Below are 12093 nucleotides of genomic sequence, written 5' to 3'. Positions count from 1 at the left end.
ATAGCATGTTTAGTTAAGGAAAACTGTAACTTATATTTATTTATTTATTTATGTAACATAGAAATTATTTTTTGCTATAGATTTGTTAAAATGACAATTGTCTCCCAAAGGTAAGCCACATGGAAGCCTAAGCTATTTATCATGCCAGATAAATATTTGAAAAATAAATAAGATAGTCATTGAATGGAGATAGAAATTAGATGAAATGTTCCACTGTTATGGGTATATTTTCTGTTTCATAATGGTGACAGAAATGTCATATGTGTTTGATTTGAAAGGTAAAAGAAAAATAACTATGAAAAGTGGAATCAAATAAAATAGGATGATCTGGCATGACATTTAAATGTCAAGTTATCTATTTCATTGTTTTAAAGTCATACTAAATATGTTTATACATGTTTTTGTTCTCATGAATATGTTTTTTTCTGCCAACAGGAATGCCGGACAAAGAGAACATAAGTAACAACTCATTTGTTTCTGTCTCCAAACATCAGAATAAGGTATTTTGCCTGACACACATGAATTATTTATCTGATTTATTGCGACCACATGTTATGAAAGAGAGAGAGAGAGAGAGAGAGAGAGAGAGAGAGAGAGAGTGCTGGTTCGCTGGCCTTGTTCCTGTCTCGCAGAGTGTTACTGTACGTGAACAGTTTCTCACTTAAACCTAAAGACCATAACTCATTCTGTGCTTCTATTTCGCCTCACATAACGGCATCCTTTACCAATACTTGCCTCTCCAAAAGAGGATGGAAAACAGCGTGGAATGTGAAGTTTGTTTAAAGTTGGTCTAAATATAAACAAGATGACTGGAGTTTTTGTCTCCATCCATGACAGTTCCTGTCCCACCTTTCTCCTGTTGTCGTTTCCTGCGTTGATAACGTGGCACTGCAGCAGATTTATGATGCCCTGTGCTTTACTCCTACAAAGAGTTTAGTCACAACATGGCCACAGAGTTGTACTGTTATGTAAAAAAAAAAAATTGTATTCCTTTTTTGTAACAAACAAACTGCTCTGATTTACTTTAACATATATGAATAATGCTTATGATATAATGCCCAGCTTCTTTTTGTACTGAGTGGAGAAATTCTTGTAAATAAATAATGAACTTAAAAGCCTTCACATAAATGCACGAGTTGCGCTGTTCTCTGGAGCATGCAGAATGCACTTTAAATGTCAAAGCCCCGCAGCCCACCCCATGGCCCCAGTGGGGAAAAACACACATTTCCATACAGAAATTGACATTATCTGTGTCCCATTTAAGCAATTGAATGCAGCAGTCAAGATTCTGATAACAGACTATTATTTTAACTGAGATGCAATATAGAAAGACATAAGTTCAATTAAAGTTGACAGCTAATGTCAACCGTGAGTCATACAGTAGCAGTGAAGAAGACATCCTGTGGCCCGACGTGAGAGGAAAAACACTTGACTTGTCAGACATGATGTTGCTTCCCTGATTTATTTCATTGCCAATTACTGAATTGTTGTTTCTTACAACAACAAACCTTTAATTTCACCGAATTTCTGTGTCTACGTCGAGCCTCAGTTTTATTGTCATGCATGATGTGTTTTATTTAAATTCCTCTTATATTTTGCTTCTTTTTTTTTTCTCGCAGAAGTCATTCATTGAAACTCCAGCCAAATCCCACCTTAAATGCATTTCCCAGGTAGTAAACACAATCATCCTTCTGTATGTAGCGCCCAAGTCATTACTTGTTTATATGGCAGGCACTCAGTAGGACTCCACTGTGCTTAGATTTAACTTGAGTTTGATTGTGCAGGTCCCTTCTGAGAAGATACTGTGGGCGGGGAAGATTCTCCGTAACGCCATCCTCTCCAGGGCGCCTCACATGATCAGAGACAGGAAGTACCATTTGAAGACGTACAGGTTAGATGGCATCTTAAATCTTTGATATTTGTGAAAGATTGCATCATTCTATTTGATTCAAAATACTATATTTGTTCCTCAAGGGGCAACCTGAGTCCGGCAAAAACACATAAGCTCCTCTGGTCAGGTGCAGAGCTTCGTCTTGCCGCTACAGTAAAATTAACTCTGGTGCTCGGAAACACTATAGCTTTTGACCACAGGGACCGCCAAAATCAACACAAAATCAAAGTTTCTAATAGTAGCTTTAACTTCCTGGCTGAACATAGAGGCTCCTTTTTGGCAACACCCTGTTAGCAGTTTAGTAAAACAACAGAAACAAAAAAACAAAACAAGAACAGGCAGGTTCAAATAATAAAAACGGACAAAACATATACTGCTTAGCCTTGAATAAGATCTTATACAGACCTTTCCTGTCTTTTCTATAGGAAGTGTTGCGTGGGGACAGAGTTAGTCGACTGGCAAATGCAGCAGAGCTCATGCATCCACTCTCGTATTCAGGCTGTGGGCATGTGGCAGGTGCTGCTGGAAGAAGGTGTTCTCAACCATGGTGAGACTCTGTGTGATGTCTGTGTCTGCAGCACATGTACGTGCAAAGCAGTGCTTTTTTTAATTAATTCGAGCCCTGCTGTCTGTGTTGTTGTGACACAGTGGACCAGGAGCTCAGCTTCCAGGACAAGTACATTTTCTACCGCTTCCTGGATGACGAGCAGGAGGATGCTCCTTTACCGGGCGAGGAGGAGAGGAAGGAGAGCCAAGAGGAGCTGCAGGACACCCTGCTCCTCCTCTTACAGATTGGACCTGATGCCCACATGAGGATGATTCTGAGGAAACAGTACGACCATAAAACAATACTCTCTAAAGCAATTTTAAATAAATTGAACTGGTGTTTCGGTGTCATGATTTTCTTTACATATTTCCTGTTTTGCAGTCCGTCTGAAAGAACAGCAGATGATTTAGAGATCATCTATGAAGAGCTGCTCCATATAAAGGCCTTATCTCACCTGTCCACCACTGTGAGTTCTCCGTCTCATGTGGCCGTATGAATCCTGTTGTCACTATGCAGACATTAAGGTTGCTTCTGTCTCTTGAGGCAGAAAACAACTTGTCACATTCAGTAGCAGAGTGCAGGACAAGATGCAAGCACGCAAACTGCATACCCTCCTGTACTTGTGTAGTCATCTCAGTACTAATCATCACATATTTTGATTGATGTTCTGCAAGTAAAATCATTCGTTCGCATTCATTTGGTTTCACTCAAAGTTGGGTGAGCCTTTTTTTTGAATGGATTTTAGCTCAGTTTAAATCAGCTTTACACTGGAGGGGTATTGACTGGCAGGAGAATAAAACGTTGCATGGTTGTACTCTTTCTGGTTGCTCCCAGTTGCACTAGTAAGTCAATTTAATTTCTCTTCATATTGATCCTCCTGAGCTATGAATCTGTCTACTGTGCAGGTAAAGAGGGAACTGGCAGGAGTGCTGATCTTTGAGTCTCATGCCAAGGCAGGAACAGTGTGTAAGTAGTGCGGTGAAATAAGTAATGTGACGGTAATGATCCATCTTTTCCCATCAGATACCAAACAATTTGATTTATAAATGAATTACAGTGTGAGAATGAATCCAACAAATCCCAGATTAGGGAATACCAGACTACCAAAACTTTTCTTTGTTTCTTTTCTCACTCAGTGTTCAATCAGGGCGAGGAGGGCACATCATGGTACATTATTTTGAAGGGCTCAGTCAACGTTGTTATCTATGGAAAAGTAGGTATTTCTCCAGATGAGATCACACTATTTCTAAAATCTATGAAATGATTATGTTGCTCTGACCAGGGCATTAATTCATCGGTAAGTAACTGATCAGTACGCTGTGTGTCGCAGGGTGTTGTTTGTACTCTACATGAAGGAGACGACTTTGGAAAGCTCGCTCTTGTCAATGACGCGCCCCGCGCTGCCTCCATTGTCCTGCGAGAGGACAACTGTCACTTCCTGACAGTGGACAAGGAGGACTTCAACAGGATTTTAAGGGTGAGTTTCTTTTGATGCTTTTACTGTAGTATTTAAAATAGTTATATTGCCCTCTGTTGGCAAAACCTCAGCATTGCAGCCATAAAAGTTGATTAATGTATCCTTTGAGATAGTTCTCCAGTCCTCTGCACTCATTAGCTTCGTCCTCTAAATATGAATTATGTTGGGAAGGATTTGTGTTGCTTCAAGCTAGAGATAAAAGGCAGCTTTGGGGTTAATTAGCTGTGGATGCAAACTTGTTGTGTGGAAAACTTCCATCCAGGAGTTCAGAAGACGTCATGAATTTACTGTTCTGGCTGAAATACAGCAGCAGAGATTTGACAGTATGAACCTGGATGTGAATGAATGTGATGCTTCAGTAGGTCTGTAATGTAAAAAAAGGTAGAAATCTAAGAGAGAAACGACTCTCTGCTAACCATTGAGCAAATATACGTTAACATACAGTTTCCCCATCATCACATTCCTGTTCTGTGTTGGCTTTTCGTTGAAGCTAATATGATGTTTACACTGACTGAAATATTTAAAACCAAGACTCCTTATTTTTATGGTTGCATCATTCCACCAAATAGAAATATTCCAGGTGTCTTGTTGATCCACCTTTCCCCAAAATTCAGGCTGACAAATGTGTTATCTTTGGAAACTTGAACTACACAGAATGAATTTGTAAAGACTGACCCCCGGCAGGCCGCTCCTTGTTCAGGGGGCTAACCGACCTTCTACCCCATCAGGGGTAAAACACTGAGAATTAATCCAATGTCTTGGTTTAAAAAAAAGAAAATCTAGTTAGATTCTATTTAAAATATATTCACATTTCTTATGAACTAACAATCACCACTCTAGACTGTGTTAAGACTCACACAATATTATTTGGCATTATTCCATTGTCATGAATCCTGTTTAAGCCTTTTAGCCTGCTGCTGTTAGCGTGGTTGTGTGCTGACTGTATGCCGGACAAGCCAACGAATCCACTGCTCGGTGACCAGAGCCAAGTGTTCGTGCCACCTTCTCTGCAGCAGGGGAAATGACAGCTGGCTCTGATGCAGAGAGCAGAGAGGAGTCAACCCTCTCTTTAATTTTGAGATGATGGTGTCAACATTGTGTTCAGTTTATGACGTGTTAGTGTTGGAAGGGACACCTCACATTCACTGAAACAGAAATAAGCTCAGATAGAATTACATACACACAACCTTCCAGTGTGTTGTTAACATTATTATAGCTGTTTAACTGTTAGATTGAACAGCTTCTTGCTCTCTCTGTATATTAAAATGCATAACGTATGTGTATGCACTGTGTGTGTGTGTGTATTTGTGTGAAGGATGTGGAGGCCAACACGGTGCGTCTGAAGGAGCACGGTCAGGATGTTCTGGTGTTGGAGAAGAGTCTTGGCAGCAGTCGAACCTCCAGCCACGGAGCCTCGTCCTCCCATTACAAGTAAATGTACCCACAATCCACTGCACTGGTTTCATACAGGAAAGGTTTAAAAGCAGTGTGTGCCGATGAAAAGGCTTCCTGACCATGTCTGAAGCACAGGCACAGAGCAATCCTGTGCACTGCAGCCAACAAGTGTTATCTTAATAGAAGCATCTGTCACTGCACCGCGGCGGCCGTAATATAGAGAGACACATTAATGGTAATGATGGCCCTCTGCTCCTTGGGGGAAAAAGAAGGCCTGGCAAGTCACAATTACTTGTTCGGGGTCGCCCTCTAATCAACTCGGCCCCTCACACATGAGAGTGTCAAGACCACGGGGAAGACACAACAAGTCTTGTGCGGCTCCCTTTAGTGACAACGAAAACAACTGGGGCTGGACTGTGTTGATTCTCCTTCACTGACGAGATGCCCCGACATTTTTATTTTGGCTTCTCTCACAGCTCTTAGCCCAGACTCCCCTCAATCTTCATCCGGGCCAAGAACCCTGTGATTGTAAATAGGATTGTTATCAAATGAAGCAATCACAGACCCACGTTGAAGTAAGACAAATCAGTCGAGGGCCACGGAGGTGTCGCAGATCATTTAGGGCCAGTGTTTCTTGATTAGTGAAGGGTGTGTCTTATCCTGTGTTGTTCCAGATACAAGGTAATGTCGGGGACTCCGGAGAAGATTTTAGAGCACCTCCTCGAAATGATGCGATTGGATTCTCAATTCACAGAGTCAGGTACTGCTCGGCATGCAACTTTCAGCATGTCAGATTACAGCCATCGAATACAATCTGTCAGTATGATGATCATTTTTGCGATGAAGGGTTTTCCTCTACGCTGTATGTTTATTCTCTCTGGCTCAGAGTTTCTCTCGTCTGTCCTCTGCCTGCTGCTCTGCACTGACCTGTTTGTTCTCGTCTATAATTAGCCACATGTCACAGAGCTGATCTAATTACTCTCGCTAGTGTGGATACATATGGTCTTTATTTGCCTGCAGAGGTGACAGAGACAGCGCCATGCAGGATCAAGGGATGGTGGCTCTGGAGGCCCTTTGATCTTCTCTAACACAGGTGTCTGACGTAACCGTCTCTTTTTTTTTGTCACAGACTCAGCCTTAGATGACTTTGTGCTCACGCACTGTGTCTTCATCCCAAACAGTCAACTTTGTCCGGTGTTGATGGCCCAATATCCTTTCAGCATTATGCTACCTAATGTCGTTAAATGTGAAACTAATCTTAAATAAAAAACCTTTCTCCTCTGCTTTACTTACTGTTTTGATCTTTAACTGCTGTGCACCTACCATGCCCAGGCTTTGCAGGGCTCTGAACAGGAAAAGCTGGACTACACGATTAACAACAAGCGCAGGGTGATCCGCCTGGTGATGCAGTGGGCTGCTGTACATGGAGATCACCTGCAGGAGGAGGACGACTCTGGGGCCTTCCTAGAGGTCAGCATATAGATACAAGTAACGTTATCACCGCTGTTATAACTACTGCTATAGGTGCAGCATGATCACAATAATAATAATAATAATGTGATTTAATAATCAATGTAAAGTCAGTGTTTCTATTCAAGTCTTTCAGTGACAGTGTAAGTTACTGTAGACCAACATTTAACAATTTAAGTCAGAAGAGATGTAAAATATTAAAAAACCCTCAAGATTTACTTTTTGAAAAATTAATAAATAATTGCACGTTTGTAAATCTCGTAAAGACAAAACAACTGTGCAATAGCAGTCATGAAAGTAGTATCTACAAATGGTGGTGGAGGGCAACTAGGGAATAATGTCAAAAAAGTTTTACATTCCTTGAGTGTAATAAAAGCAGAGACGCAAAGAACCACCTGATGCAAAGAGGTTTGTGTGAAATCACTTTGTCCAGATTCAAACAAATATAATTACATTTTTAATCAACTAAGTGTCATTTTTTTAGATATTGGTTGCAAAAATATTACTGCATCCAAACTGTGAATCTAAGTCTCACTGTTTTTACCTTGAGTGTACTAGTGGCACCTTTATTTACAACAGCAAGCAAATACCTGCATCAGAGGTGTCCAGTCATAAGTGAACACCTGCCAACCAATCAGAGTAGAGACTTCTCCCTTGTTGACCATGGTATGAAAAAGATGTATGAGTCTTAATAAATGTTTACAACATAGTTGTAGGCCAGGCCAGGGATGGATATTGCCTGCTTTTACATGTCTGTTCTTTGATTTGTGTCTATGATAAAACTCCAGATGTTACTCAGAATAAATAGGTTTTTGTTTACTAAATGCTTCTTGCTGTCTTTTGCAGGAGTTTCTCATGGCGGTGTCGAATGATGCCAAAGCAGTTCCAGCCCTCAGGGATCAACTCACAGAACTCGAGAGAAGTTTAAAGCGAAAGTAAGTGAATGGATGAATCTTAATCCTAAAGCTGGCCGTGTGTATTTATCATTCTGTGCCCACCATGATCCGACTGTATGTGCACGTAATTAAAAAGCAATTGGCAGGTCTCATTGGTAGATGAACAAATGTACAAAACGTTAACCTAAAAGTTGCTTATTGTTTCATGTTTTAGCACTGAAGATGCCAGAGTCTCACAGAAAAAGGTAACACACTGACTCTGTCCTTTTCACATTAAAGTTCATGTGCAAAAATGTCCTGATAAATGAACCTGGTAAACTTCACAGCACAAAGTCCTGCTGCGGCAGTTCAGTATGGGAGATGAGAAGCTTCAGAAACGTCAGCCCATCAAGAGTAATGATGAAAGTGAGTAAAGAATGTGTCTCCACATGCTTAGCTCAATGTATGATGCAACAGACTTGTCCCAGACTAAAGAGGATCATTTCAGTACATTGTTGCTACACACTGCTGTCAGTCGCCCACTTCTGTTAGAAATAAGATCCTCATTAACAAGTAAATAGATTCTGCTGAGTAAGAGGAAATGAGTCATTGGTGTTCTTTGCCTCTTCTGCCTGCACAATCACACACACATGGACATTTAATGTTTGCATATATGCTTAATCGATTTCAGTTTTCATTGAATATCGCTGGAAATAGGAAGCTTTAACATATGATCCTAACGCTTTTAGCTCATGACTTCTTAAAATATAGCAGCCTGTGTGTTTTCACTTCTACTATCCAGGATTTCACAAGAAAAGCAAAGATTAGAGTAATTGTGTAAAGATATGGTTGTGAATCATCTCACGCAGATTTGGATATGTTGCTCTCTAATCTAACTGCTTCCACATTTCCAGCACTGCTTTACCGCTCCTTCTTTTCCTTCTTGCTGACAGTCGCATATTTGCTCTGATTCATGCCTCCAGTTCTGCTCAAAGTCTACTGCTGTGACCACACCTACACGACGATTCGTGTGCCTGTGGCCGCCTCAGTCAGGGAGGTCATCGGTGCTGTGGCCGACAAGCTGGGGTTAGCAGAGGACCTGCTCCTGGTCAACCTCAGTTCGGCAGGAGGTGAGAGCGGCGGCAGCTACATGTTAATCAAATGGCCGAAGGTGGCACAAGGAAGAGCCCAAGCAGGGATATGTACTAATGAATCCCCAGCTGATTTTTGCAGAAAGTGATGGCTGCTACAGTAGGTGCTAAAGAATTGCATTTAAACCAGCTTGAGAAAAACTTGAGCTCAGTTTTTCTCATGGCATTCAACATAAGGCTGTCGGTGCTCGCGGCTGCTCCTTGGTGTTGTGATATTCCAGAAAACTCTAATGCAGCTCTTACTTGTCCACACTTAACCTTACACTCTCCTTATTGAAGGCAAGCAAACAGAGACAGAGCTGTAGCTGCTCTCTTGCTTGGAGCTCATTATCATACAGCTCTTATATTTTATTTCTAACCAATGAACGAAGAAAATAATCAATCAAGGTTCTTGCTTCTTTGTGTTGGTATGCTCACATTTAGTGATTAGCACTCAACACAAAGCTGAAGATGATGGTTTGTCATAGATTTGTGAATTTTTTAACAAATGGACACTAAAAAGTAGATAATTTTGACATTATGATGGTGCTATAACGTTAAGGGATCACTAAAGTTACATAAATATATCTACCGAATTTCATGGTAATCCGTCAAATAGTTGTTGAGCCTTTTCACGAAACAGAAACAGAAAAGTTGACCTCATGCTGGCGTTGTAGAAAAAGTCATGGGATCGCCAAAGTCTGTAGAATTCATCCTCTGAGAACCATGAATGGTTGTACAATATTCGGTTATCCATCAAATATTCCATTCCATTTCCATAAATCTTTTTTTAACCTTTTTGTGTTATGTTGTTGTTTCTACAGAGAAAGTCATCTTCAAGCCCAATGATGTTTCAGTGTTCTCCACTCTCAGCATAAATGGACGACTGTTTGCCTGCCGGAGGGATCAGTTGGATTCTTTGGTGGGTTAATCTCTAATTAATAAACAGCACATTCTCATCATACTTACAACTAAAAATATTGGAAATCTGTTGCTCTAAACACACGTTTCTCATTTTATTTTACATGCTTTTAGAATCCAGCTAGCTTTTAAGCAACCTAGTAAATGTGCTGATTAATTTTTTATATGTGAATGTTTTTATTCCAAACTGCAGTATTTACTCTTACAAGCAATAATCTTGTCTCTTTTTTAACATTTGAATGTATTTTGGCTAATATTTTTGTATGTTATGAGGAGCTTTGCCTCGGTTGATCTTAGCTGCATTAGTTTTTTTAATTGCAAAACAAATATTCCTGATACATCACATAACTATCAAATATAAAAGACATTTCTTTCTTGTTTTCTAGACCCCTTTACCAGAGCAGGAAGGTTCCTCTACAGGGCGGTTGGCCAGCTTTGAGTTAATGAGCTCCAAAGATGTGGCGTACCACTTAACTTCCTATGACTGGGAGCTTTTCCACTGTGTACATGAGGTACGACTGTGATATGAGACCAGCAGAACTGATTCCTTACTAGTACACCTGCATTCATGTTACAGCATAAAATAAAGTGAATTTGTTTTCATTCTTTGAGTTGATGCACTATTTTCTTCACAAGAACTGTTTTTCTTTGGTGTCCAACAGCTTGAACTCGTCTACCACACATTTGGGAGGCAAAACGTCAAGAAAACCACCGTGAACCTGGACCTGTTCCTGAGGAGGTTTAATGAAATTCAGTTCTGGGTGATCACAGAGATGTGTCTGTGTTCTCAGTTCAGCAAGAGGGTGCAGCTTCTCAAGAAGTTCATCAAGATTGCTGCTCAGTAAGTGGACTGTGTTTCACCATCTATTCTGCTTTTCTTTGACTCAGCTTGCAGTTTTGTTTATTCACTACTCTAACCTATACTTTTCCCTGTTTTATGCCAAAGCTGCAAGGAGTACAAGAACCTGAACGCCTTCTTTGCTATCATCATGGGACTAAGTAACCCAGCAGTGTGCAGATTGAGTCAGACCTGGGAGGTGGGTACTTGTCTGTTTCAAAATGATTCTTAGCACTACCTGCCAGTTAACCTTTCGTGTAATCTGTTTTCACAGAAACTTCCCAGCAAATTCAAGAGGTTTTACGGGGAATTTGAAAACATGATGGTAAGTTCAAACGACTCATTTTGTACTTCAAAGCGTCTCCATCTTTGAGATGTCTGTCCAGCCTTTCTTGCACCTTCAGCGTGTCAAGTGTGGGTTCAGCAGCATCATCCTCGGGCAAGTGCGATGGATTTGTTTAACACGGTGACATCAGATCTCAGAACAGTGTGATTGTTTCCACAGGACCCGTCCAGGAACCACCGTGTGTACCGACTGACAGTTGCCAAGCTGGAACCTCCCATCATTCCCTTCATGCCGCTGCTTATCAAAGGTCAGAGTTGTTAATTTGATGACCATGCATTTTCAATGTAGCATCATTTTGACCTGTACGACACAGTTATGTTGTTGAATCTGTTCTTTAACAGCTTTAACCATCTAAACAATTGATCTTTTACAGACATGACATTCACTCATGAGGGCAACAAGACGTTTATCGACTATCTGGTCAATTTTGAGAAAATGGTTGGTGTAAATCTTTTTTTTCAGCTATTCAGTTAATCGCTGATATCTGTTGCTGATTATAGCTCTTTGTCTTGCAGCGGATGATTGCTAACACGTTGAAAATAGTGAGATACTGTCGGAGCAAACCATTCAGTGAGTGTGCACCCCAAAGTTTTATTTCATAGTGATGGAAATTGGGATGAAATATCAAATCGTACATTTTTCAGGGAATGACATTGGTTAATTAATTAATTACATAATTCATTTAACCATTTTTACTCCTCCGTCCCATTTATTCAGGCCCAGATTCACCTCTGGCCAGCAAGAACCACCCAGAAGTTCGGACTTACGTACGTCAGCTCAAGGTGATCGACAATCAAAGGACGCTAACTCAGCTCTCTCACGGACTCGAGCCCCGCAGGTCTTGAATCCACTCAGGGACAGAAATGTTACACTCTGCTGCTGCTTCACTAAATGATATGCGCTTGCATTTGGATGCATTTACTCCAACACAGGCAATCACATGAGGTGTCAGATAAAGGGATATTGTTTCAGATGCCTGACTTGTTAAGCCTTTTATTACAGTAATTTGTGATACTTTAACAGCCAGTATTTGTTGGTGGGTGAAGAACCTCTCATATCCCAGTGCTGCAAGTCAAACAAGAGCAACAATTGAGGGAATTAACAAGCTTTTGAGGGGATCTCATTCATCCGATTAACATTTCAGACGTAAACACTATGTGACGCTGATGCTTTAAAAATGCAAAGTCTTGATATTCCTGATAT

General features: G+C 40.7%; 1 protein-coding gene across 3 annotated transcripts in view; it reads left to right on the top strand.

Annotated features, from left to right (window-relative positions):
* rapgef4a (Rap guanine nucleotide exchange factor 4a) overlaps positions 1-11735 on the top strand; it is a gene marked incomplete at both ends in the record, with an annotated part of 32018 nt that extends 20283 nt beyond the window's left edge. The window contains 26 exons of one of the 3 annotated variants that reach the window (XM_079170145.1): positions 436-500; positions 1620-1670; positions 1785-1891; positions 2317-2438; positions 2540-2723; positions 2820-2904; positions 3344-3404; positions 3575-3651; positions 3769-3915; positions 5231-5346; positions 5985-6070; positions 6440-6518; positions 6630-6780; positions 7627-7715; positions 7891-7921; positions 8003-8081; positions 8639-8785; positions 9610-9707; positions 10093-10218; positions 10369-10547; positions 10653-10743; positions 10819-10869; positions 11050-11137; positions 11264-11328; positions 11406-11460; positions 11608-11735. In XM_079170145.1, the coding sequence (XP_079026271.1) occupies positions 436-500; positions 1620-1670; positions 1785-1891; positions 2317-2438; positions 2540-2723; positions 2820-2904; positions 3344-3404; positions 3575-3651; positions 3769-3915; positions 5231-5346; positions 5985-6070; positions 6440-6518; positions 6630-6780; positions 7627-7715; positions 7891-7921; positions 8003-8081; positions 8639-8785; positions 9610-9707; positions 10093-10218; positions 10369-10547; positions 10653-10743; positions 10819-10869; positions 11050-11137; positions 11264-11328; positions 11406-11460; positions 11608-11735 (2558 nt within the window). Of the gene's footprint in view, positions 1-435; positions 501-1619; positions 1671-1784; positions 1892-2316; positions 2439-2539; positions 2724-2819; positions 2905-3343; positions 3405-3574; positions 3652-3768; positions 3916-5230; positions 5347-5984; positions 6071-6439; positions 6532-6629; positions 6781-7626; positions 7716-7890; positions 7922-8002; positions 8082-8638; positions 8786-9609; positions 9708-10092; positions 10219-10368; positions 10548-10652; positions 10744-10818; positions 10870-11049; positions 11138-11263; positions 11329-11405; positions 11461-11607 lie in introns of all 3 variants that reach the window. The other 2 variants (XM_079170146.1, XM_079170147.1) reach the window with 2 other exon arrangements.
* Positions 11736-12093: the final 358 nt, after the last annotated feature.

Source organism: Pholis gunnellus, assembly GCF_910591455.1.
Source record: "Pholis gunnellus genome assembly, chromosome: 12".
In the NCBI taxonomy this organism is placed as follows: Eukaryota; Metazoa; Chordata; class Actinopteri; order Perciformes; family Pholidae; genus Pholis; species Pholis gunnellus.
This window is presented reverse-complemented; position numbering and strand designations above follow the sequence as displayed.